Raw genomic sequence first — 26757 nt, forward strand, 5'->3', positions numbered from 1 at the left:
AGGCTGTGAGCCCCAGGTGGGACCTGATGATCTACCCCAATGCTTAGTCCGGTGTGGGGTACAGAGTAGGCACTCAGCAAGCCCCACGATCAATCAATCCACGGTATTTATTGCACCCCATATGCAGAACCCTGTGCTAAATGCTCGGAAGACTACCACCGAATCCGCAGACGCGTTCCCTGCCTACAACGGGACAGACAATAATCTGAATAAGTAATTTATAGCAAATAATGTAAAGATGTGTATGCATGCTGTGTGTGTGTGTGGGGGGGGGGCGGATAGCAAATGGCTCAATCTCCGTTATTTATTATTCGATTTCTGTCATAATAATAATAGTATTTTTCAGCGCTTACTATGTGCCTAGCGCTGTTCTAAACGCCGGGGTAGATACAAGGGAATCAGGTTGTCCCACGTGGGGCTTACACTCTTCATCCCCACTTTACAGAGGAGGTCACTGAGGTCCAGAGAACTGAAGTGACTTTACCAAAGTCACACGGTTGACAAGTGGCGGAGCCGGGATTAGAACCCATGACCTCTGACTCCCAAACCCAGGCTCTTTCCACTGAGCTACGCTGCTTTCTCCGAACTGTCAAACACCTGCATTTAAGGGGGCGGATGGAGAGAAATCCTCAGTTTCCTGCTCGCCCTCTTTTCTGCCTGTGGAGAGGTTCGGTTTCCAAGAAACGGAGAGTGGGGGGGGGACCCGAAGTGGTGGGCGCTTTCCGTTTCTCTTCTGCGCGCCCTGACCCATGTAGAAGCAGCTGATTGCGTCAACGCGTTCCCCGGGAATAACCCAGCTCCACCTCCCAGCCGGGGAGCGACTAATCTGGGAACACCCCCCCCGGGGGAGGGGAAAGAGGGGGCAGAGGGGGTAGACATGCCCTGGCCGGGGACCCTCACGTGCGATCGGATCCAGAACTCGGCGGTGATCGGATCAGCAGACGGGCGTCCGCGAGGGCTGCGAGCCTTCCTCTCCCTCTCTCACAGGTAGTGGTAATAATAATTAATAGTAATAGTATTTGGTTAAGCGCTTACTATGTGCAGGGCACTGTACTGAGCGCCGGGGTGGAGACAAGCAAATCGGGTGGGACACAGTCTCTGTCCCCCACGGGGCTCCCAGTCTCTATCCCCATTTTTTCCAGATGAGGTCACTGAGGCCCAGAGAAGTGAAAGTGACTTGCCCGAGGTCACACAGCAGACAGGTGACAGAGCCGAATTAGAACCCAGATCCTTCTGACTCCCAGGCCAGTGCTCTATCCATTACCCCAAAATAATAATGGTATTTGTCAAGTGCTTCCTATGTGCCGGGCAGGGCACTGTATTAAGCGCTGGGGTGGATACAAGCCAATCTGGTTGGTCACAGTCCCTTGTCCCACAGTCTCGACTCCTATTTTGCCGTTGAGGTGACTGAGGGCTAGAGAAGTGACTTGCCTGAGGTCACACAGCAGACAAGTGGCGGAGGCGGGATCCGAACCCACGACCTTCTGGTTTCCAGATCCGGGCTCTATCCGCTACGCCAGTTGCAAACCTAGGCTCACGGGCCTCCCTACAACCCCCTCCCCCCAGCTTGTTTGGCAGTGACAGGACTTTCGATCCTGTCACCTCGGGAGCCCCCGAAAAAGCTCATTTTCTGGAGCACCGGGAAAGAGCACGGGAGAAAACTTATCGCGGGTCAGAGCCCAACTGCCAAGACTATGACCAACTCGTGTCTTCCTTTCCCGGACAGGATAGGCAGCCCGGTAAAAGACCAGAGTCCCGATTTGGTTGCCTGATCGCCAGTCTTGGAAGTAAGTGAGTCTTCTCTACCTCTCGGGCTTCCGTGTCGGCGTTGACTCTTTTGTAAGGTAGTTCGATGGGAGAGTCAGGGATGGGGCTGGGAGCCCGACGGGCCGGTGAACTTAGGCGTCCGAATGAAAGACCCAGTCTGGCGCTGTTATTATTATTATTATTATTATTCCCCCCCACGCCTGTGAATGTAGGGCAGCAGGGAGCAAGATGCTGTACAGCCAACTGCTGTGCTTCTGATTTCCTGAGGGAGTTTTAAGGCAACTTGGACAACTGTTACTGAAGACATGGTTCTTGGCAATTTCCAAAAAAAAAAAAGAGGGTAGAGGGTATGGTTTGGACACGCCAGCAAGAGTGGCAGCGCTGCCAGTATCAAGTCCTTGTAATTCTAAGGAATTAAATCTCTGCCTGGAGAAGGTGTGGTGATGTCCAAAGTGGGAATGGTGCTTTAAGTACAGTGCTTGGGCACAGCAGATGTTCTAAATAGAGAGGTGGAGCCCCGAGTGAACAGATTTTAATAAAAGGGGGTGGGGGAAGACCTCACCTGTCCACCCATGGAATAACTTTTAGTGGCTAGGACAAGTTACTCTGTGCCTCGGTTTCTTCATAATAATGATCATGATGGTATTTAAGTGCTTACTACGTGCCAAGCACTGTTCTAAGCGCCGGGGTAGATTCAAAATAATCAGGTTGTCCCACGTGGGGCTCACAGTCTTAATCCCCATTTTACAGATGAGGTAACTGAGGCACAGAGAAGTGAAGTGACTTGCCAAAAGGCACACAGCAGAAAATAATAATAATAATGGTGGTATTTGTTAAGCACTTACTATGTGGCAAGCACTGTTCTAAGCACTGGGGTAGATAGAAGGTAATCAGGTTGTCCCACATGGGGCTCACAGTCTTAATCCCCATTTTACAGATGAGGTAACTGAGGCATAGAGAAGTTAAGTGACTTGCCCAAAGTCACACAGCTGACAAGTGGCAGAGACGGGATTAGAATCCACGACCTCTAACTCCCAAGCCCGGACCCTTTCCACTGAGCCACGCTGCTTCTCTAGGTCTCCTCATGTGTAAAATGAAGATGATACTTGCCCTGTAAAGTAGTTATGGGCAGGGAACATGTCCGCTAAACGCTTAGTACAGTGCTGTGCACATAGTAAGTGCTCAGTAAATACTATTGATGAATTGATTAGCACTCAAATACCACCATTTGAGCCTCAGACAGGACAGAGACTGTGTCATGTCATAACTAACTGGCTATCTAGTGGCTCTGATAGAGGTAGGAAAAGGGACATTTTAAAACAGGTATTAAAGGAAGGACTTTTTTTTTACCTGATCATCAGTAGGTAAAAAATGATTCCCTGTAGATTGTGAGCCCTTTAGGGAACTGGGTTTGTGTCTGACCTGAATATTTTGCATTCTTTTTCCACGCTTAGTACAGTGCTTGGCACATAATAGATGCTTAACAAGCACCACAGTTATTAACTTTAAATACAAGAATGAAATTAAAAGGGACTTAAAAACTCAACCATTTCATTCTAGGAAACAAAAATAAACCTTTCACAAAATCATTTAGCCATTTCAGAGTGTTTTGACCTATAAACTTTAAATGGCCATGTTGTGTTTGTTAGTTTCCAAGTCTCAAGATTAGTAGGATTGTCTCAATAGTTGTGTAAGCATCCCAGAAATAATAGCTATCCATCTACAGATAGACTTCCTGCTTTCACAAATTTCAGCTCTGTTTTTTTTTTTTCCTGGTTATTTTCCCACCTTTTTACCTTCATCTGCTTGTGGCCATTTAGCAACCAAGAATTTTCTTAAGTGAGACATGGTGTGAGCTATTATGGTGTTCAGGAACCTCCATTTAAGCACTGATTATTCTTTTCCCTTACTCCTGATAAATATACTTGGACATTTCTGATTTTGCTGGGTGTTTTCATGTTTTATGGTGGTCATAACTCCTTTACACATTTGAAGTTTGTATTTGAGAAAGGGAATTCCAGATTTTCTCCTCTATGTTGCGGATCACTTTTCTCTAACAGTTGTCTAGATATGGGTTGATCAATCAGTGGTATTTATTTTCCTCAAAAATCTCCAGTGGCTACCAATCAATCTGCGCATCAGGCAGAAACTCCTCACCCTGGGCTTCAAGGCTCTCCATCACCTCGCCCCCTCCTACCTCACCTCCCTTCTCTCCTTCTACTGCCCAGCCCGCACCCTCCGCTCCTCCACCGCTAATCTCCTCACCGTACCTCGTTCTCGCCTGTCCCGCCATCGACCCCCGGCCCACGTCATCCCCCGGGCCTGGAATGCCCTCCCTCTGCCCCTCCGCCAAGCTAGCTCTCTTCCTCCCTTCAAGGCCCTACTGAGAGCTCACCTCCTCCAGGAGGCCTTCCCAGGCTGAGCCCCTTCCTTCCTCTCCCCCTCGTCCCCCTCTCCATCCCCCCATCTTATCTCCTTCCCTTCCCCACAGCACCTGTATATATGTATATATGGTTGTGCATATTTATTACTCTATTTCACTTGTACATTTCTATCCTATTTATTTTATTTTGTTGGTATGTTTGGTTCTGTTCTCTGTCTCCCCCTTTTAGACTGTGAGCCCACTGTTGGGTAGGAACTGTCTCTATGTGTTGCCAATTTGTACTTCCCAAGCGCTTAGTACAGTGCTCTGCACATAGTAAGTGCTCAATAAATACGATTGATTGATTGATTGATTGAGCACTTACTGTGTGCAGAGCACTATACTGAGTGCTTGGGAGAGTACAGTACAACAGAGTTGGTAGCACGTTCCCTGCCCATAACGAGCTTACCATCTAAAGGGTTGAGAGAAAATAAGAAAATAATTGTTGCATCTGAGACCCAACCTGAACCCATGAACAGCACATCATGTTCTCACTGGACCAGTTTGCTGTCTTCAGCAGTTTTAAATAAAAATGGTAGTGCTTGCTGAATAGGAATAGTGATACTACAAAAAGGGGATGCTTTTATTTCTTGTAAACAGACTCTGGACCACAGCAAGACGTAGCATCCTGTTACTACAGAAGTAGAAAACACCATCCCAGATCATGCTCTTCGTAATTGTGATATTGTAATTAAAAAACAGAAAATGAACGATTAGTTTCAGGCAGTAGAATTCTATTTTCTCTTTCTCAGTTGTAAGGAGAATTACTAAAATAATCTCATAGCAAAGCTTGCGTTGCAGTGGGTTTTTGTTTGATTAAGAAAAATCCCCAAAACTCACCTATAGTGGCTGTGACATCACTGTAATATTTTAATACGTTTGTGAAAGAGGAATGTGGTGATTCATAGGTTAATTCCTATTCACTCAAGTTTAGCACTGGGCTTTCTTAGATAAAAGTCATTTCTTGGATGGTTAGAAATAAGTTTTGACACATCCCTGCATATAAACATCTCTAACCAATTAATCGCCGACTAAATCAATTGAATTATTCATTCATTCAATCGTATTTATTGAGCGCTTACTGTGTGCAGAGCACTGTACTAAGCACTTGGGAAGTACAAGTTAGCAACATATAGAGATGGTCCTTACCCAACAGTGGGCTCACAGTCTAGAAGCGGGCTCACAGTCTAGAAGCGGGCTCACAGTCTAGAAGTGGGCTCACAGTCTAGAATTAACAACTAGACTTATTTTCAGGCCTGTTTTTAACTTCTGATGTAACCCTTGGCCAATTGATATATCTCCACTTAGACTGGAACTGACAAAGAGCCCATTCTCAGTCGAGTTAGAATGATAGAACCCTAGAGCTGGACAGATTTTTTTGAGGTCGTGTGGCCCAGCCCTCTCCGTCTGAGTGGGGGAATACCTAAACCAGTGGTGCTGTAAATGTTTTATTTTTCTCCTGATGTGGTCCTCAAAGAACCTGGAAAATTTCAGAAAAACCATGAACCTACACAATTGCCAGAAGCAAATGTGCATAATAATAATAATAATATTGATGGTATTTATTCGGTGCCTCCTGTGCTCCCAGCACTGTACTAAGCGCTGGGGGTAAATACAAGATAATTACACAGATACAGTCCCTCTCTCACACAGGGCTCACATTCTAAATAGGAGGGAGAGTGGATATTTTACAGATGAGGAAATTGAGGCATAGAGAAGTTAAGTGGCTTGCTTAAGGTCACACAGCAGACAAGTAGCAGAGCTGGGATTAGAATCCAGGTCCTCCTACTCTCAGGCCCATGCTCTTTACACTAGGTCACACTGCTTCCATAAGACATTCCTCTTATTGAATCACAGTTCGGTGGCATATCTGGGGAGTGTTGGGGAAAAGATGCTGTTGGGATACTTGGTCCTCTCTGACCCAGATGAGAGTGCCTGTTTTCCATCTCCGGCAGGTATCCAAGTGATCCAAACCGCTACCTTGTGGTTCAATCTCTCATCCTACTGGATGAGATTAACTGGATTACTGCATCAGCCTCCTTTCTGATCTCCCATCCTCCTGTCTCTCCCTGCTTCAGTCTATACTTCACTCTGCGGCCGGATTATCTTTGTACAGAAACGCTCTGGGCATGTCACTCCCCTCCTCAAAAATCTCCAGTGGTTGCCTATCAACCTTTGAATCCAGCAAAAACTCCTCAGTCTTGGCTTCAAAGCTCTCCATCACCTCACCCCCTCCTACCTCACCTCCCTTCTCTCTTTCTCCAGCCCAATCTGCACACTCCGCTCCTCTGCCGCTAACCTTCTCACTGTGCCTCATTCTCACCTGTCCCGCTGTCGACCCTTGGCCCAAATCCTACCTCTGGCCTGGAATGCCCTCCCTCTACACATCTGCCAAACTAGCTCTCTTCCTCCCTTCAAAGCCCTACTGAGAGCTCACCTCCTCCAGGAGGCCTTCCCAGACTGAGCCCCCCTTTTCTTCCCCTTCTCCTCCCCTCCCCCAGCCCCCTCCCTCCCTCTGCCCTACCCCCTTCCCCTCCCCACAGCACTTGTGTATATTTGTACATATTTATTACTCTATTTTTTAATGATATGTATATCGCTATAATTCTATTTATTCTGATGGCATTGACACCTGTCTACTTGTTTTGTTTTGTTGTCTTTAGGCTGTGAGCCCATTGTTGGGTGGGGACCATCTCTATATGTTGCTGATTTGTACTTCCCAAGTGCTTAGTACAGTGCTCTGCACATAGTAAGCGCTCAATAAGTATGATTGAATGAATGAGAGAATGAATCTGGGGGGAGGGAGAAGCCCAGTTGATTGGCAGACTGCTGCACTGATGGATTGACTATCTTGAATCCACCCTAGCATTTAGTGCTGTGCTTGGTACATAATGCTCTCTTAATAAATGCCGTTATTATTACAGTTAAGCAATCCAACACTTTTCAAATAGCTTTAAAAGTTTACTGATATCCTGAAATCCATTTTGCACCACTTGAATCCACAAAATTTGATCCATTTTCTTGAAAATTGCAACCCTGGCCTAAAACATCCAGGACTGACAGTTAGCCTGTTCTTTTTTAAAAAAAAAAATTGACAGGGATGGAGAGTCCGTAATGTCTTTTGGTGATTTTATTCTAGTGTTCGGTCACCCTGTTAGTTAAGAAGTTCTTCCTTACATCTAACCTTTCTCCTTCTTTACTGCAATTTAAACCAGTTTCCTTTTGTCTGGCCCCCTGGAGAAAGGGTGAATTGGTCTATGTCCCCATGAAAACCCTACAGATTTCTGAAGGCAGTTTTTGAGTCCTACCCTTATCTTTTATTCTCTAAGCTTAACAACCTCAAACAATAATCTTTTCTTTCCCTCAAGTTTTAGGTTGTCACAGGAGATGAAGATATTGCCCATTTTTACATTCATACTTGATTGGCAGTTGCTGAATGGTAAGAAGCTATTTCATATTAGATATTTTATTTCAGTGTTCAGGTTCATGAGCTATATTTCAACACCATTATAAAATTATATGTCTGATCATCACAGTAAATTTAAAAAAAAAAACCTTTGTGAAAAGTGGCAGATTGGCATTTCAGAAGACTGCAGGGCTCTGTTCAAACCATATCTTCATATGTATGTCTCCAACTTATTACAGAGAAACTCTCTTGAAGGTCTAAGATCTTTGCACCCTCCTCCAAAGAGCTGCCATTGACTTCACTGAGGAGTCAAAAAGAAGCTTATGGTAGTGAGAAGTAAGGTCTATTTGAATTGAAGTAAAAGAAAAGTTCACTAGATGTGCTATCTCATGGGGAATTTTTACAAGTAGGCAGAAGACAAAAAAAATTAAGCCTCTTCCTTAAGATCCACAATAGAAAATAAACCAGTATTCTAATTTATTTGGATATTTTATTTTATATATTTTACTTGGTTGGTAATCATTGTTTTCATTATTAGGATTCTAACCCTTGTTATTCTTACTAAGATTTAGCCAGCCCTTACTCTGGGCAAAGCTCTGTATTAAGCAGAAGCATCATGGCCTACTGTGTAGACCTCGGGCCTGGGAGTCAGAAGGACCTGAGTTCTAGTCCCGGCTCTGCCACTTGTCTGCTGTGTGACCTTGGGCAAGTCACTTCATTTTTCTGTGCCTATTACCTCATCTGTAAAATGGGGATTAAGGCTGTGAGTCTTATGTGGGACAGGGACTGTGTCCAACTTGGTTAACTTGTGTCTTCCACAGCGCTTAGTATAGTGCCTTGCACATAGTAAGCACTTAACTAATACCAAGGGAAAAAAAATGAAGCACAAGCCTGATTACAGGACAATCAATTAACACACAGACCCTAGCCCACGAGGGGCTCACAATCTAAGCGGGGGATAGCTATAGAGCAATAAGAATATATTACAGAGTAACTTAAAATTGCAAAATCGAAAAAATAAACTGCAAAATATGTAAGCAAAAACAGCTCATGGATATGTCACTGTTCCTGGTGGACAGTCCTTGGTTATGACTGTCCCATACTGCAGCTGTTGAGAAGGCAGGCTTGGCTCTTGTCATGTCCGGAGGGATGGAGGGAGCAACCCCAGCTATCTAGTGGAGTCCCCGGTGGTGAGGCAGCAGAGAAATGAAGTGACTTGCTCAAAGTCACACAGCCTGGCTGTGTGGAGCCTAGTTTCTCCCTGCTTACCACTCCTGCAGGGAACAGGCCTTGACTCCCACGCAGTGCCAGGCCAGAGAAGGGAGGCTGCCGATTGCTTGGTGGAGAGGCAGAGGGTCTTTAAACAAACCTATCAGAAAGAGGATTTACTTTATGGTGCGGATTCTTTGGGGAAAAATTCTAGGGATAGCATGCTGGGGGAAATACCATATCTGCTTCCTTATCTTTAAGGAATTTTTGCTTCGGTAAGTGGAGAGGCAAAGGGCCTTTAAACAAACCTACCAAAAAGAGAATTTACCTTATGGTGTGGATTCTTTGGGGGAAAATTCTAGGGATAGCATGCTGGGAGGAATATAGTATCTGCTTCCTCATCTCTAAGGAACTTTTACTTCTAAATTTGGGTTTGTTTTTCAGCTTTGTTCAAGGTGGAGGTTCTTAAAGAATCGTTTACAGTGGTCTATGGCAGCAATGTGACCATGGAATGCAGCTTTCCTTTTAAAGGCCATTTAGATCTCAAAGCATTATCTGTTTATTGGGACACAGAGGATGAGAAACACATCGTCAAATTTGTAAAGGGTGAGGAAGATCTTAAAATCCAGCATCACAGCTACAGAGGTAGAGCAACGTTGTTAAAAGATAAGCTGTTTCTGGGGAAGGCTACGCTTCAGATCACCAATGTCCAAATGACAGATGCTGGGGTTTACCGCTGCCTGATTGGCTATGAAGGAGCAGACTACAAGTGGATAACTCTGACGGTAAAAGGTGGGTCTCCTCTAGCACTTATGTATTGATGTGTATCCTTCCTCAGTATATATAATTGACTGTGCTATATGTATGCATATATACGTATAGCACAGTAAATTATTCTAAATTCTTTTTTTGTTAAAACTGTTTTGTCTGTCTCCCCCCATTAGCATGTAAGTTCATTGTGTGTAGGGAACATAAATTGTGTACCTCTGTACTTTTTTAAGCCTTTGGTACTGTGCCTTGAGCACCTAGTGGGGGCTCAATAAATGCCATTACTACCACTGCTGTGACTACTACTACTAATAATAATGGCATTTATTAAGCACTTGCTATGTGCAAAGCACTGTTTTAAGTGCTGGGGAGGTTACAAGGTGATCAGGTTGTCCCACGGGGGGCTCATAGTCTTAATCCCCATTTTACAGATGAGGTAACTGAGCCACAGAGAAGTGAAGTGACTTGCCCAAAATCACACAGCTGACAATTGGCAGAGCCGGGATTTGAACCCATGACCTCTGAGTCCAAAACCCGTGCTCTTTCCACTGAGCCACGCTTCTTCTCTGGTACGACTTCTGGTACTACTTCTCTGGTACTTCTCTACTACTGCTAGAAGAAGACTGATTTGATTGTCAGTATTTAGGTGTCCTCATTTTGACACCTTTAAATTCTAGGGTGAGCCCTTATGCTCTGGCTGGACAACATTGCACAAAACAAAAATAATCCCTTTTTTAGTCATAGATTATTATTGTTCTACTTTCTAAAATCTACAGTCATTTTCTTCCTCCAAGTCTCTGAATACTCTTGAAAGCCAAAAATTTATACCCAGAAAAACTCCATGACAGGGTCATAGTCAAACAATTTAGATGTTTTATCCTACCATTTGGCATAGATCAGTCGTAAGAGGCAAGAAAATTTGATTGTATAATGGGGACTATTCTCTAGATAGAAAGAACTATGATGACCAAGAGGAGTATAATTGTAATATTGATGGAGGACAAGAGTCCATGCCAGTCATTTCTTTAAGTGCTGATGGCAGTTTTGTGCATATAAATCCCTGAGCTTCATATATACCAATTGTGTCAATTCTATGGGAATTAAAACTTTCCAGATTGCAGAAGAGAGCCCCCATACTTCTGTTGTTTTGACTAGCCTGAGATGCTCTTGAATGAGTTGTCTACATGCACTGCCTCGAATTCCTCAACACCAACTATGTCCTCGACCCCCTTCAGTCTGGCTTCCGTCCCCTACATTCCATGGAAACTGCCCTCTCTAAGGTCACCAATGACCTCCTGCTTGCCAAATCCAACGGCTCATACTCTATCCTAATCCTCCTCAACCTCTCAGCTGCCTTCGACACTGTGGACCACCCCCTTCTCCTCAACACGCTATCCGACCTTGGCTTCACAGACTCCGTCCTCTCCTGGTTCTCCTCTTATCTCTCCGGTCGTTCATTCTCAGTCTCTTTTGCAGGCTCCTCCTCCCCCTCCCATCCCCTTACTGTGGGGGTTCCCCAAGGTTCAGTGCTTGGTCCCCTTCTGTTCTCGATCTACACTCACTCCCTTGGTGACCTCATTCGCTCCCATGGCTTCAACTATCATCTCTACGCTGATGACACCCAGATCTACATCTCTGCCCCTGTTCTCTCCCCCTCTCTCCAGGCTTGCATCTCCTCCTGCCTTCAGGACATCTCCATCTGGATGTCTGCCCGCCACCTAAAACTCAACATGTCCAAGACTGAACTCCTTGTCTTCCCTCCCAAACCCTGCCCTCTCCCTGACTTTCCAATCTCTGTTGACGGCACTACCATCCTTCCCGTCTCACAAGCCCGCAACCCTGGTGTCATCCTCGACTCCGCTCTCTCATTCACCGCTCACATCCAAGCCATCACCAAAACCTGCCAGTCTCAGCTCCGCAACATTGCCAAGATCCACCCTTTCCTCTCCATCCAAACTGCTAGCCTGCTCGTTCAAGCTCTCATCCTATCCCGTCTGGACTACTGTATCAGCCTTCTCTCTGATCTCCCATCCTCATGTCTCTCCCGACTTCAATCCATACTTCATGCTGCTGCCCGGATTGTCTTTGTCCAGAAATGCTCTGGGCATGTTACTCCCCTCCTCAAAAATCTCCAGTGGCTACCAATCAATCTGCGCATCAGGCAGAAACTCCTCACCCTCGGCTTCAAGGCTCTCCACCACTTCACCCCCTCCTACCTCACCTCCCTTCTCTCATTCTACAGCCCAGCCTGCACCCTCCGCTCCTCTGCCGCTAATCTCCTCACCGTGCCTCGTTCTCACCTGTCCCGCCATCGACCCCCGGCCCACGTAATCCCCCGGGCCTGGAATGCCCTCCCTCTGCCCATCCGCCAAGCTAGCTCTCTTCCTCCCTTCAAAGCCCTACTGAGAGCTCACCTCCTCCAGGAGGCCTTCCCAGACTGAGCCCCTTCCTTCCTCTCCCCCTCGTCCCCTCTCCATCCCCCCATCTTACCTCCTTCCCTTCCCCACAGCACCTGTATATATGTTTGTACATTTTTATTACTCTATTTTACTTGTACATATTTATTCTATTTATTTTATTTTGTTAGTTTGGTTTTGTTCTCTGTCTCCCCCTTTTAGACTGTGAGCCCACTGTTGGGTAGGGACTGTCTCTATATGTTGACAACTTGTACTTCCCAAGCGCTTAGTACAGTGCTCTGCACACAGTAAGCGCTCAATAAATACGATTGATTGATTCATAAGGAGCATTAGGAAGGTTTGGCCTTCTAATTAAAAAAAACTATTTACAATTAGGAGACCTAAAAATAAATGCCAGTTCTGAAAACAAAATTATCAAGGGGTTGGTAGAACTGGAGCCACTCACTGGTGACTCATTTCAGTCACGGGGCCAGGCCAGGGCCAGTTTAAGGGTCTAGTGGGCCCCGGGCAATGGAAGCCAGAATTACTGGGACAATTTTTAAAACAGTGGTGGGCAGAGGAAAGAGTATGTTGAGGGGGAGGGGGTGCCACTCTAGGAACTTGGGAGGAGAGAAAATGCTCTTCGGTCAGTTGAAGAGGACTCCTTTGACAACTGTGATGGGCCTCCTGAGAGCTGCCAGTCCCTCTCTGTGGGTTTGAGGAGAAGTATACCAAACATGTTCAGCAGGGGGTGAGGAGAAGGTAAAGGCGTGAACCTTTGTCACTGTTTCTCAGGAGTAATAGCAGGTTTCCTTCCCTCTGTTGATTAATTTCATTTCCCTATATTTAATGTTTCTTCTTGTTATTTCTCAGCTACTGTAATGCTATAACATTGAGCCCATTATAATACTGTCAAAGGGTCTGGAGTACTATAACTCTGTGACACTGTTATCTCGGAGTCCAAGCTGCAACAGTGGGAGATATATAGGGGCTTAAAGGGGCTGATTTTTTTGTTTGGTTTGGTTTGGTCATAAATCCTGTCTAGAAGACAGAAAACGAGTCTTTTAGAGAAGACAGAAAATGAATCTTTTAGATTAGACAGGAAATGAGTCTTTTAGAGTAGTCCAACACCTAGTGATTTACAGCAAATGCCTAGATTGAACAGGGTTAGAGAGGTCTTTGTCACACAATCATATTTAGATATATCTTGCCTTGGGAAGTTGTTTTTGGCTATTTGTAAGCCTCCTCTTACAAAAGTTGGTGGTAAGCACTAGTACAGTGCTGTGCACACAGTAAGTGCTCATTAAATATAATTGGTGGCAGTTAACTTTCCTAATTACTTTAAACTGTGTTTCACTCCTAAATGATTCAACCCCTTCTTGCTATTTTAATTCTCTGGTTATGGGATAAAGTATTTTTGACTATGGACCTGACAGTTTCTAAAGGGCAGGAAATGTTCCCTATTTTTCCTCTTGAATTCACCCGAGTACAGTGCACAGTGAACACTCAATATATACTGATGCTTGACAAATAGCAATTTTGGGGGTAGTCCTGGGGAGAGAAAGGTATTGGTTGTCACCCAAAATGAAGGAATTTACCTCATATAGATGAAAATGAGGATGAGGTTTTCAGAATCGTAGAAGAGAATACAAGGATTACAGTATTTGACCTCACTCATCAGTAATATAGTCTAGACTGTGAGCCCACTGTTGGGTAGGGACCGTCTCTATATGTTGCCAACTTGTACTTCCCAAGCGCTTAGTACAGTGCTCTGCACACAGTAAGCGCTTAATAAATACAATTGAATGAAAGGTTCTCAGAATAATGAACCCTATCCCTAATCCACTTTAATATCTGCGTCCCCCTCTAGACTGTAAGCTTGTTGTAAGCAGGGTTGTGTTTACTAACTCTATTGCACTGTACTCTCCCAAGCACTTAGTACAGTTCTCCACACACAATGAGTGCTCAAGAAATACCATTGATTGATTGATTAGTGAAATTCTATTGCCATCACTGCAACTAGTAGTGGTAATAGTGTTTAAGTACTTACTGTGTGCAGAGTACTGTACTAAGTGCTAGAACATTTCAGTACTGAAACTGAATATGGGCACCACCTCCTAGTTATTAATTTAGTGATGGCCCTTTCACCCTTTCTCAAACTTCATTTATCCATTTGCCATACTTTACGAAGTCTTCCTTTGACATCATTTTATGATGCCAAAATATTTGATGACATGTATAATACATGTACTTTTGTGAAAGTCCTGCTAACTATGCTCCAAAGTTAACAGGATAGCCTCTGCTATTCCAAAAAAAAAGAAACAAAAAAAAAACCCCTTCCCTTGATCCCACAACACCATCTAGTTATTCCTCCATCATCATCCCCCATTCCTGTCCAAACTTTCTGTTCAAATATCCATTGCCTCCACTTCCTCTCCTCTGAATCCCTTCTTGACTCTCTTCAATTTGTTTTCCTCCTCCCTTTATTCCAATCTGACTGCATTCTACAAAGGCACCAATATTCTCCTCAGAATCGTGTTCAATGGAATCTAGTCTGGCCTAATTGGCCTTGACCTCTCAACCACCTTAAATGCTGTTGGCAATTCCCTTCTCCTTGGAATGCTCTCGGGCCTTGGTCTTGCCAATATGATACTCACCTGGATCTCCTCCTACCTCTCTGACCATTCCTCACTTTCATTTGCTGGCTCCCCTTCTGCCTCCAGTCCTCTGTGGGTGTTCTGTTCTTGGTCCCTCCAACCCCTTGCTCACATTTTTTTCCTGGCCTGGTACTCCCTCCTTCACTAAACCTCAGCCCTCTTGAGCTTCTAAAGCCCCTCCAAAAGCCCATCACCTCCTGGAAGCCTTCCTTGATTCATTCCCAATGCCTCAACTTGTATGCCCAGGAGCTCTTATGTACCTAGCACATGAGGGCAGCAACGCATCACTAAAACCTGCTTTCAGCTTATATATATTTATAACCACCCTCAGCACTTACATATCTATTGTTATTTATTCTGATACTTCATCCCGGCATATTTGTTCAGCTCCCTATCTGAGCCCTATCCCTCCTATTGCTTTTAGGAATTGTACATAATTCTATATAACTTTCTTTCCCATTAGATAAGTGCTTAACACAGTGCTTTGCACACAGTAAGTGCTCAGCAAATACAATGGAATGAATTGCAAGTTTTTTTGGACAGGGAATGTATGTTCTATTTCTCTAGACTGTAAGCTCCTTGTGGCCAGGGAATGTGTATGCCAACTCTGTTATATTGTATTCTCCCAGGGCTTAGAACAGTGCTCTGCGCATAGTAAGCACTCAATAAATAGAGAAGCAGCATGGCCTAGTGGATAGAGCACAGGTCTGGGAGTCAAAAGGACCTGGATTCTAATCCTGGCTCTGCCACTTGCCTTCTGCGTGACCTTGGGCAAGTTACTTAGCTTCTCTGTGCCTCAGTTACCCCATCTGTAAAATGGGGATTAAAACTGTGGGCCCCATATGGGACATGGACTGTGTTCAACCTGATTAGCTTGTATTTACACTAGCGCTTAGTACAGTGCCTGGCACATGGTAAGCACTTAACAAATACCACAAAAAATAAATCAGTACGGTTGATTGATTCTGCTATTATTTCCCAAGCACTTAGTGTAGTGATTTGCACTCAGTAGATTCTCAATAAAGAACTTTGATTCACAGAACACATATGTTTTTGTGCTCTATGTAGACAAGCAAAATTCCCTAAAAACTAGGCTGGAATAATATACTTCTTATCACCTGGGTAGATGATATCAGAGAGATACATTTAGCTCTGTGAAATGAAAATGCTATACTAATGCCACTTTGTTCATTATTTAGCCCCTTACAGCAAAATAAACCAAGTAATTTCGAGGAATCCAATTACACTGGAATATGAATTAACCTGCCAATCAGAGGGTTATCCAGAAGCAAGCGTGATCTGGAAAAACAATTACCATGAAGACGTCAGTGACAAGGCCATCGTGAACTCTTCACATGGACCCGATATGCTATTCAACATGACCAGCACACTCAGAATCAATGCCACAGAAAATGATACTTTCTACTGCTTTTTCTGGAATAAAAAACTTGAAGAAAACAACACAGCTATCTTAATCATCCCAGGTAACTTTCTGGATCATAGCATTAAAAAGCAAGGTAGCTAAATGGGTCGATAGATTGATTGATTCATTCATTCCATCGTACTATTGAGCGCTCACTGTGTTCAGAGCACTGTACTGTCAGTCAATCAATCAATGGTATTGAGTGCTTATTATGTGTAGAGCATTGTACAGAGCATTTGGGAGAGTATAATACAACAGAATGAGTGAACATGTTTCTTGCCCATAACGAGCTTACAGTTAGAGATGACCTTTGTATTTGAAGAAGAAGCAGCTATGATGGTGAAATTCTATCTGAGTTTTCAATCACGGGTCTTCTGCCAAGGTGGCTCTTCCTGGTGTTGCTGCCACTGAGCTACTTTGTGCGAGACTCTCAGAGACTCCAATGGGACTCCCTGAGGTTTGTGCCCGCAGCATAGAGGTGTGAAGTCCAGGGCGTTGTGGCTGCAGTGGCAGCAGCAAGGGTGGTTTTTCTTTACATTTGGCTCCAGATGTTGCTGCTCTGCTCCACCAGGAGGAAAAGATGTTGGCCTGGCTCTAGTGAATGTTCCTCATGTGCATGAAGGCAGGGAGAGGGCAAGTGTGAGGCAGCGGCTTGAAAGGGGAGGAGATATATGTGAGGAGACCAGATGTGAGGGTGACATGCATGAGGTGAGGGGATCAATCGGTGGTGTCTATTGAGCTATTACTGTGTGCAGAGCACCGGACTAAGCTCTTTGGACAGTACAACGGAGTTGATAGGCATGTTCCCTGACCACATCGAGTTTATAGTCTAGGAGACAGACTGGTGTATTCAGGACTTAACTCAGAAGTGGGAGAGGTGTAAAGTGGCACCCCTCCTGGAGACTGAAGTGTCTCCTCCCAATTTGGGAAGCTGGAGAGCAGGATGAGGGGAAAGAAAGAGCGGAAGTTCTGCCACTTCTATTTGTGGTGGCTAGATTAGGCAGCTCATCCCAAAAAAGTGTCAGAGCCCTCCTGTATGGTACTAGGGTTCAGGAGGAAGCAGTGTGGTCTAGTGGAGAGAGTATGGGTGTGGAAGTCAGAGGACCTGAATTCTAATCCCAGATCCGGCACTTGTTAGTTGTATCACTTTGAAAAAGTCACTTCACTTCTCTGGGCCTCAGTTCCCTCACTTTTAGAATAGGATTCAATCCCTGTTCTCCCTTCTCCCCCTTAGACTGTGAACCTCAGGTGGACCAGGGACTGTGCCCGACCTAATTAAGCTTTACCTACTCCAGTGCTTAGACCAGTATTGGACACACATAGTAAGCACTTAACAAATGCCATAAAAAAGAATAACAGCATGGTGTAGTGGATAGAGCACGGGCCTGGGAGTCAGAAAGTCATGGGTTCTAATCCCGGCTCCTCCACTTGTGTGCTGTGTGGTCTTAGGCAAGTCACTTCACTTCTCTGTGCCTCAGGCACATCTGTAAAATGGGGATGAAGACTGTGAGCCCCATGTGGGACAGGGACCATGTCCAACCCGACTTGCTTGTATCCACCCCAGCACTTAGTACAGTGTCTGGCACATAGCACTTAACTAATGCCATAATTATTATTATTAATTATGAATAACATTAAAAAAGTAAGTCCTGGGGCTGAGCAAGCCATAGGTCCTAGGACCAAGCCCCCACACAAATCAGAGGGAGAGAGTGATTTTGGGGTGGGGGGAAGAAAGGGGGAGGTCAGCAGCTCTGTCACTGAACTGAAGGACAACTGTACTTCAGGTGAGCTCTGAGACCTCAGGGGTGGAGTTCCTAAAAGATGTTGAAGACAGTAGGCTCAAAAGACAGCTGCATGGCTCACAGTCCCTTCCCCATTATGCAAGTTAAGACTGTCTTTAGGTCTGTTGCTGCAGCCATTCCTTGCAACATGTGATACTGCTGTGGGCTTTACCTCAGATTCTTCATCTGGCTGAAGCCTTTGCATAAAATGATTCAGCCCCTTCCTTGCAATTTAAACAGGAAAACAAAACATAAACAACCATTTCCTAGCCTGCTGATTCTTCAGTGCTGCTTCCTGGCTCTTCTGGGGTTTTAGTTAGGAAAAGAGAGAAGGTATTTTGTCAACTATGGAGGCATTGAATAATTGGTAACTTCTCCGTGCCTCAGTTCCTTCATCTGCAAAACGAGGTTCAATATCTGTTTTCTCTCGTACTTAGACTGAGACCCATGTGGGACCTGCTTATCTTGTATCTACCCCAGCACTTAGTAAAGTGCTTGGCACATGCTAAGTGCTTAGCATAAACCACAATTATTATTATTATTACCTCTGGCCATGCTGCACCTTCAATCTTGCACCCCAAAACCCAGCCCCATGACCCATTACCAAGACTGTGAGCCCATTGTTGGGTAGGGATTGTCTCTATCTGTTGCTGAATTGTACTTTCCAAGTGCTTAGTACAGTGCTCTGCACACAGTAAGTGCTCAATAAATATGATTGAATGAATGAATTCCACTCCGCTGGCATTTTTTTAAATGTTGCCCTATCATGGCTGCCTCTTCCTTCTGCTTCATAGGCCCCTCGCCTAGGTGTCTCCCACTATTTCATCATCATCATCATCAATCGTATTTATTGAGTGCTTACTGTGTGCAGAGCACTGTACTAAGCGCTTGGGAAGTACAAATTGGCAACATATAGAGACAGTCCCTACCCAACAGTGGGCTCGCAGTCTAAAAGGGGGAGACAGAGAACAAAACCAAACATACTAACAAAATAAAATAAATAGAATAGATATGTACAAGTAAAATAAATAGATAAATAGAGTAATAAATATGTACAAACATATATACATATATACAGGTGCTGTGGGGAAGGGAATGAGGTAGGATGGGGGGGATGGAGAGGGGGATGAGGGGGAGAGGAAGGAAGGGGCTCAGTCTGGGAAGGCCTCCTGGAGGAGGTGAGCTCTCAGTAGGGCCTTGAAGGGAGGAAGAGAGCTAGCTTGGCGGATGGGCAGAGGGAGGGCATTCCAGGCCCGGGGGATGACGTGGGCCGGGGGTCGATGGGTCGATGGGGATCGGGGGTACTTCCCAGAACCCCAACACCTTGAAGCACTGGTTGGGGTGGGGGGGGCAGTGAAAGGGGGCAGTGGTGATCACAGTAACAGGCCCCTCCCAGACCTCCTGCAGCAACCAGGTCCCATCCTATACCTGCCACATACTGCTTGTACCTTGTAGCAAAGAAGGGACAGAGACAGGCACAGTGAGGCAAAGTTTTAAAAAAAAAAGCTGCAAGGGGTTGGTCACTTTGTAGATGTTGGGACAGGCCCAATGTATTGTTTAGGAGGGCTCTGGGAACAGGGGTGAAGGGTGCTTTTGGGGTTCAGGGATTAGGGAGAGAAGTATACAGGAGAGTTTTAAAAGATTATATGAGAGGCGGTGGTGGGGAAATGGGGTATGAAAAACTAAAAAGGTGGCAGTGTCAGTTACATTTGGGGGGGCATGTGTCAATCAATCGTATTTATTGAGCACTTCCTGTGAGTAGGGCCCTGTACTAAGTACTTGGGAGAGTGCAACAGACACATTCCCTGCCCACAACGAGTTTACAGTCTAGAGGAACAAATTTACAGTCTAGAGGGAGAGACAGGCATTAATAGAAATAAGCATATAAAATTAATATAAACAGAAATGGAAACAGAATTCTCTTGGAGACATGGAACAAGAAAACAAAAGGAAAACGGGGTGGGGGGTGGGGTAGTTCACACTGAAATAGGAGTGCTGAGGTGCTAATCTGGCCTTCAGGTAAAGTCTAGCTGTTCTGGTTGAGTCCATTTCATTTCAAAACCAGAATTATGGCTTTCCGACCTTGATCTATCAGCATCCCCCACATTTCAGTTAGGGTGGGTACCATGGCACCACTGTCCTGTTGAAAGTGGATTCTGAGTCACAACAAGGAAATGCAAAATATGATCTCTACCCAAATAAGAGAATCTCTCCATCCAAGCCTCCTTCACAAGGCAATGCTTTTGGATCTCGAAATACCATTAAGTAGAGAGTTGAAGCCTGACTAGTACTTCTGTAATTTGCTTTTAATCTTTTTTTTTTTATTGGTTTCAGAACAGACTAAAATACCTCTGATGAATAATAGAAATCACTTAGCGACTCTGGCAGCAGCCATTTTGCTCGGATCACTGTTATTACATCTGTTTTGCAGCAAAATATGTGGTAATAAGTTTACATATGCTTTCAAGTACGGTGTCTCTTCTCCTCCCACATCAATGATCTCTAAATGCAGCCAATTCTCAATTCACTAGTTTGTGGATTTTTCAGGCCCCTTATTTCTCTGAGACCCTCAGATCTTTCCAGTTGTTCCCTTTTTACTGGGAAGCAACACAGGGTGACATCGTTGTCATTATTTAACATTCTTGATTATTCAGAATATGCTGGGAGCTGAATGGGACAAGCACAAGAGCCAGCCCCCACTTTTTGACAATTGACAAGCAAAGATGGCCTAAAGAGTATTTTACTGCAAGAGTAGATTACATTTATTCAACCCTAAAGCACATTCTTTCAGGAAAAGAAAGTGATCTGAAATTCTTCATGAGTCATATAGGGTGGTATCACCTACCAACCCCGAAATTGGCCTTTCCAGACTGAGCCCCCTCCTTCCTCTCCCCCTTCTGCCCCTCCCCATCCCCCCCACCTTACCTCTTTCCCCTCCCCACAGCACCTGTATATATGTATATATGTTTGTACATATTTATTACTCTATTTATTTTACTTGTACATATTTATTCTATTTATTTTATTTTGTTAATATGTTTTGTTTTGTTGTCTGTCTCCCCCTTCTAGACTGTGAGCCCACTGTTGGGTAGGGACCGTCTCTATATGTTGCCAACTTGTACTTCCCAAGCGCTTAGTACAGTGCTCTGCACACAGTAAGCGCTCAATAAATATGATTGAATGAATGAATGAATGAATGAAATGGCAGCCAAGCCAGTTAGATGGCTGCTCAGAGAACAAAGATACATTTCGTTCTCCTAGAAGCCTTATTTTCTGTCTGCATTTTGGATAGAATGCTTCTGGAGAATTAGGAAATAACAATAATGGTATTTGTTAAGCGCTTCCTCTGTGCCAAGCACTGTCCCAAGCGCTGAAGGAGATACAAGGTTATCAGGTTGTCCCATGTGAGGCTCACAGTCTTAATCCCCATTTTACATGAGGTAACTGAGGCACAGAAAAGTTAAGTGACTTGCCCAAAGTCACTCAGCTGACAAGTGGCAGAGCTGGGATTAGAACCCACGACCTCTGACTCCCAAGTCTGTGCTCTTGCCACTAGGCCATGCTGTTTCTCTTTCAACCATGTCTATTTCCATAGAACACTATGCGATGTTGGAAGATATGTTTGCATACATTTGTGTGGCCCTAATCATAAATCAGCCAATGGTATTTATTGTAGCACTTACTGAGTGCAGAGTACTGTACTAAGCACTTAGGCAAATACAGTACAGTAGAGTAAGTAGACACTATCCCTGCCTGCAAGTATCTTACAAACTAGGGCACTAATCACAGTATGCGTACTATAATGTGCATTTCCCTTTAACTTGGTGTTCAGTGAGAACAAAGCACTTGCATTATAGATGGAGAACTGAATGTACTGATAAGGGGAGATCAAAAGGAGGAGGAAAGGGTTTTCATCTAGGGAGATGGAGCCACTCCCAAAATTGCAAGTAGGTGTCTTCATGTTTTGAAAGGGGAAAAAAATGGAAAACCCCATTTCTTTTCCTCATTCTTTTTCTTTCAAAATCTGCACGATCCTTACAGGTCAAGCACATTTTATATACCAGTAAATTCAGCATGAGGGAGATGATATGAAACTTGCATGCATCTATTTCAGACATTGATTTTTGACTCATGTATCAGACACTAGACCATGATGAACTCTTAAGACAGTTTTCTGCAAGGTAGAACCAGAAGAAGAGTCTCTTTTGAGATAGGTTGACTGAACAGTAATTGCATCGTTTTCTGCAGTGTGACTTGTATGGTTGTTGGAATACTTTTCACAAGTCGATTTTTACCCTAGTATGGTGTGTCAGTGGGAATTTAAATCGATTCCATGAATCGGCATTTAAGATGCACATTCTGACAGTTATCTGGCTTTGGGGGTAATTCAGACTAAGGCTTTTGCCATTACCTCGAGATCTGACAGTATTAGAGGATATTCTGAATATGGATTGTTGCTGATAACCTCTGATGGGGAAGTACAAAATGGAAGTGAATCTCAGTGGCTCTAGAAGAAATTCCCCTGGGGGAAAATTCAGGTCAGTTATTTCCAAAGGACCAGGTTCCCACCAGAATTCATATAGAATCACACCAGAGACCAATCTGGTCAAAACAGGAGGAGGCCTCAAATGTTCTACTACTGAGGTGAGATGCCAATTTTTACTCAGAAATATTTCTCATTGTTTCTACTTCGACTGTGTGCCCCAAATGGGACAAAGACTGTGTCTGACCTGATTAACTTGTGTCTGTCCCAGTGCTTAGAACAGTGCTTGGCACAGAGTAAGTGCTTAACAATGTCATAATTATCATTATTAGAGATAGTCTCATGGTCAGAAGCAATAAGATGGTCTTGATTCCTTATAGCAAGCGTCAATAGGAAAAACTCACCCATTTATGAAGTTTTTTCATCCATGAGACATCTCCGAGGAAAGGGGGGAGTTCAGTCCAAAAGCCCCAGTGGGAAAAACACTGAACAGGATCTTTTGCCAGAAATTTATAACCTGAATCATCAATTATCCTTTTGTTTTTAAAGTGAGAGTGGCAGATATGGAAAAATGGGATTGCCAGTCTGTAACATGTGAAGGACAGAAATGTAAGTAGTTGGGAGCACTGTTGGGTTGAGGGAAAATACAGGCAAAAGATCAGAGTGCCTGGCTGTTGAATGGGGGAAAAAAATAACAAGGACTCCTTTTAACAAAGAGGGTGCACTTGGAGATTTGAAAATTTTGGTAGAGGAAAGGGCTCTTGAAACACTCCTCCAATCCCTGTTTATTCCAGAGGAAGAGTTGGAGTTTTAGTAGTAGGAGTATTTGTTGAGCATTCACTTGGTGCAATGCACTGTATTCAGCACGTAAGAAGTACAAAACAGGGAAGTGACATGTTCCCTGCCCACCGGGAGCTTATACTGTAATGGGCGAGACGATATTTACAGAAAGAGTAATCAGTATTCATAATCGAATGGACAGTTGCATAACCTATATACAAAAGTGCTCAGAATGGGTATTAATAAATACACAAGTGCTGTAGATGGCTGAGTGATTTGAGACCGGGAGCTATTCCAAGAAGACTCGTTGGCAAGGTGGGATTTTACGAGGGTTTTGAATGTGGGAAGACTTGTGGTCTGTTGAATTGGGGGAAGAAGGAAGTTCAAGGCTGGGAAACAGTGTGGGTGAGGGGACAAAGGCAGGAGAGGTGAGAGCAAGATACCGTGAGAAGGTTAGCTTGAGAGGAGTGAAGAGAGTGAGCCGGCTAGTAGTAGATGAAGAGAGCAGATTTCAAAAATGGGGTGAGTTGGAAGAGAACTCTAAAGCTGAGTCTGAAGAGTTTTGGGTAGGTGCAGAGGGATAAGGGAAGTTCGTGGAGGGCTCTGATGAATAGGGAGAGATATGTCGAGTGATGCTTCAAGAAGATAATCTGTGTAGCAGTATCATTTGGAAGGGAGATATTAGGCCCTAAACCTTCATTTCCTCTTCTCCCACTCCCTTCTGCATCACCCTTGCACTTGGATTTTCTCCCTTTATTCACCCCTCTCTCAGTCCCACAGCACTTACGTACATATCTGTAATTTATTTATTTGTACTAATGTCTGTTTCCCCCTCTAGACTGTAAACTTGTTGTGGGCAGGGAATGTGTCTACTATCTCTGTTACCTTGTACTCTCCCAGTGCTTGTACAGTGCTGTGCACACAGTGAGTGCTCAATAAATACAGTTGATTGATGGTGGAGAGTCCTGAAGCTGATTGTGAGGAATTTCTGCTTGATGTAAAGAGACACAGGGAGCCAGTGGAGGGTTTAGAGGAGGGATGTGTGCTGAGCTATGTTTCAGGGAGATGATCTACTCTGCCACAGCATCTAGTATAGATTGGAGTGGGGGGAGGCAGGTAGGAGGAATGGATTCAACGAGCAGACAGAAGAAACTGCTGAGATGAGGAGAAAGATGAAGGGGCAGCAATAGAGTGATGAAGTGAGGATGGGAGTACCTCGGTAGAATTGAAACCATCAGGCGTGAACTCCTTAAAGTAATCGATTGATTGGTCATATTTATTGAGCCCTTACTGTGTGCAGAGCACTGAACTAAGTGCTTGGGAGAGTAGGACATTACAGAGTCGATAGGCACGTTCCCTGCCCACAGTGAGCTTACATTCTAGAAGGGGAGAGTAATGCCAAGGAAGTTGGCATCATCAATCAATCAGTCCATCAGTGGTATTTATTGAGTGCTTACTTGTGTGCAGAGCTTGGAAGCGCTTGTGTAAGCCCTTGGGAGAGTATAATGTAATATAGTTGGTAGACATGATTCCTGCCCACAGGGAGACAGACATTTATATAAATGCCAGGTAGGGGAAATTGCAAAGTATAAGGATATGTTCATAAGTACTGTGAGGCTGGGGGTGGGGTAACTATTGACTGCTTAAGGGGTATAGATCCAGGGGGAGTTAGGGAGGGAGGCATCGCAGGGGTAGGGGGTAGGACTGGAGGCTAGAATTGAAGATCCAAAAAAAGCAGGAGGGGATTGTGGGCTCGAGAGTTATGGCAAAGTTCTCCAGCAGAAGAGAGTTGAGTTATAATAAAATCAGGGTGAATTTGTAACGGAGCCTGGATTTCCACCCATTACATTCAGCTGCATGTGTGCAAGAGCAGAGGAAGAGGACTGGAGCAGTGATCCAAAGCTGGGGGGTTGGACTTTGAGGGAGTGAAGAAAGGGATAGAATGGCAACCAGTAGAGGTTGATGGAGAGGGCAGAGTTGAGGTTGTGATGGGCTAACGGCGAGTTGAGGAGGGGTGAGGTAACCGGGGACAGGTGGAGTGGGTGTAGAGTACATTGTAGTGTTCCTCCCCCACCCCCCACCCAAACATCTGCTCTCATTCATTCATTCATTGTCATATTTATTGAGCGCTTACTGTGTGCAGAGCACTGTACTAAGCGCTTGGGTCTGCACCCAACACAGCTAGGAGAAGGAGGAAGTGGTAGGTTCTTTCTATACACTATCATAGAAGTGAAATCTCCCTGCTTCAGTTGAGATCTTCCAGGGAACCAGTGTGAGCTACACTGGAATTTTCATTTCCTTCTGGCATATAGTCACTGATATCTAAAATAGAATAATGTCAGAAATATTTTTCTTCAGGCAGGAAACTGATGCATATTTTACCGTTCTCCTCTTTTTTTTTTTCCTCAGGTCCAAGCACTGGGAAGACTTAAGTGCAGCCTCTGCATCTTTGATTAAAAGTAGGGATTCTCAACCTGTTCCTCGACGCGTACACAGTATCGGAGAAATATGGTCTTACCAGAGGATGAAGCACCGAGAGGAGAGGGGGGAATGGGCGAAAATGAGAGTGCAAAAGAAAATACAGAAAAGAAAAAAAAACCTCAAAACACGGCTTTAAAATCACAAACAAGAAGCATTCAGACGGGTTAAGGAGCCTCGTCAAATAGAGACAAATTGGTCGTGCCAAAGAAATGCTTAATTTTTACTGGGGCTGGCCAGGGCTGGGCCCCAGAGCCTTTAATAATAATAATAATAATAATAATGGCATTTATTAATCGCTTACTATGTGCAAAGCACTGTTCTAAGCGCTGGGGGGATACAAAGTGATCAGGTTGTCCCACGGGGGGCTCACAGTCAACCCCCATTTTACAGATGAGGTAGCTGAGGCCCAGAGAATTTAAGTGACTTGCCTAGGGTCACACAGCTGACAATTGGCAGAGCCAGGATTTGAACCCACGACCACTGACTCCAAAGCCCATGCTCTTTCCACTGAGCCACACTGCTTCTAAGCCTTTGAGGGAGAAAACTCTGGCACCCATTAGCTTGGAAAGCTTGTTGACTGGATGTGCTCTCAAACTTCCCCTTCACCTGCTCTCTAGCCTCCCAAGGAAGAGACTTGGAAAAACACCAATTTGCTGTTTTGTTTTTCATTCCAGCACGTAAAGTAAGCACTCTCCCAGGCATTTCTGTAGATCTAGCCATTTTGGCACTGGGAGAAGGATGAGAATCCCCCGATGTGAAGATTGTGTGTTTCTCTGTACAGTTCCTGTGCATTCTTCAGGAGAGCTGAGGTTCCCTGAGCCTCACTACCTCACCGTCAATAGTTACTGGGCGCTTTGTGCAAAGCACTGTTACGCATGCGGTCTTAGCTGTGTAGAGTCCCCAGCTCTGAGATTAACGCTAAGACCCTGAAGCACAATTTAATATTAATGTAGATGTGATAATTATTTATTTGAATATCTGGAGCCTTCTTGTTCTGAGTATGATTTTGAATGATTTTATTGTTAGAGTTGTTTTCGTGTTTTTTTATGATTCCAAGTTGCTGCTAAACTGATTTATTTTAATCTCGTTAAAGATGTTATTACTATAAACAGTTTGTGTACTAAGCACTGGGGTAGATAGTCCCTGTCCCATATGGGATTCGCAGTCTTAATCCCCACTGTCCA

The 26757-nt window shown here is 44.5% G+C and overlaps 1 protein-coding gene across 3 annotated transcripts; it reads left to right on the forward strand.

Annotated features, from left to right (window-relative positions):
- The first annotated feature begins 918 nt into the window (after nucleotides 1-918).
- Nucleotides 919-25806, forward strand: CD274 (CD274 molecule). Of its 3 annotated transcripts, XM_038769962.1 has the most exons (8): nucleotides 919-987; nucleotides 1727-1787; nucleotides 7558-7628; nucleotides 9249-9596; nucleotides 15825-16109; nucleotides 20164-20271; nucleotides 22862-22921; nucleotides 25502-25806. In XM_038769962.1, exons 3-8 carry the CDS (start codon nucleotides 7577-7579, stop codon nucleotides 25522-25524), a joined length of 876 nt encoding a protein of 291 aa, XP_038625890.1. In that variant the 5' UTR covers nucleotides 919-987; nucleotides 1727-1787; nucleotides 7558-7576; the 3' UTR covers nucleotides 25525-25806. The 3 variants fall into 3 exon arrangements, with proteins under 3 accessions (XP_038625890.1, XP_038625888.1, XP_038625889.1); XM_038769960.1 differs by lacking the exon at nucleotides 20164-20271; XM_038769961.1 differs by lacking the exons at nucleotides 20164-20271; nucleotides 22862-22921.
- The last annotated feature ends 951 nt before the right edge of the window (nucleotides 25807-26757 follow it).

The sequence above is a fragment of the Tachyglossus aculeatus genome, chromosome X4 (assembly GCF_015852505.1).
Source record: "Tachyglossus aculeatus isolate mTacAcu1 chromosome X4, mTacAcu1.pri, whole genome shotgun sequence".
NCBI classification, from domain to species: domain Eukaryota; kingdom Metazoa; phylum Chordata; class Mammalia; order Monotremata; family Tachyglossidae; genus Tachyglossus; species Tachyglossus aculeatus.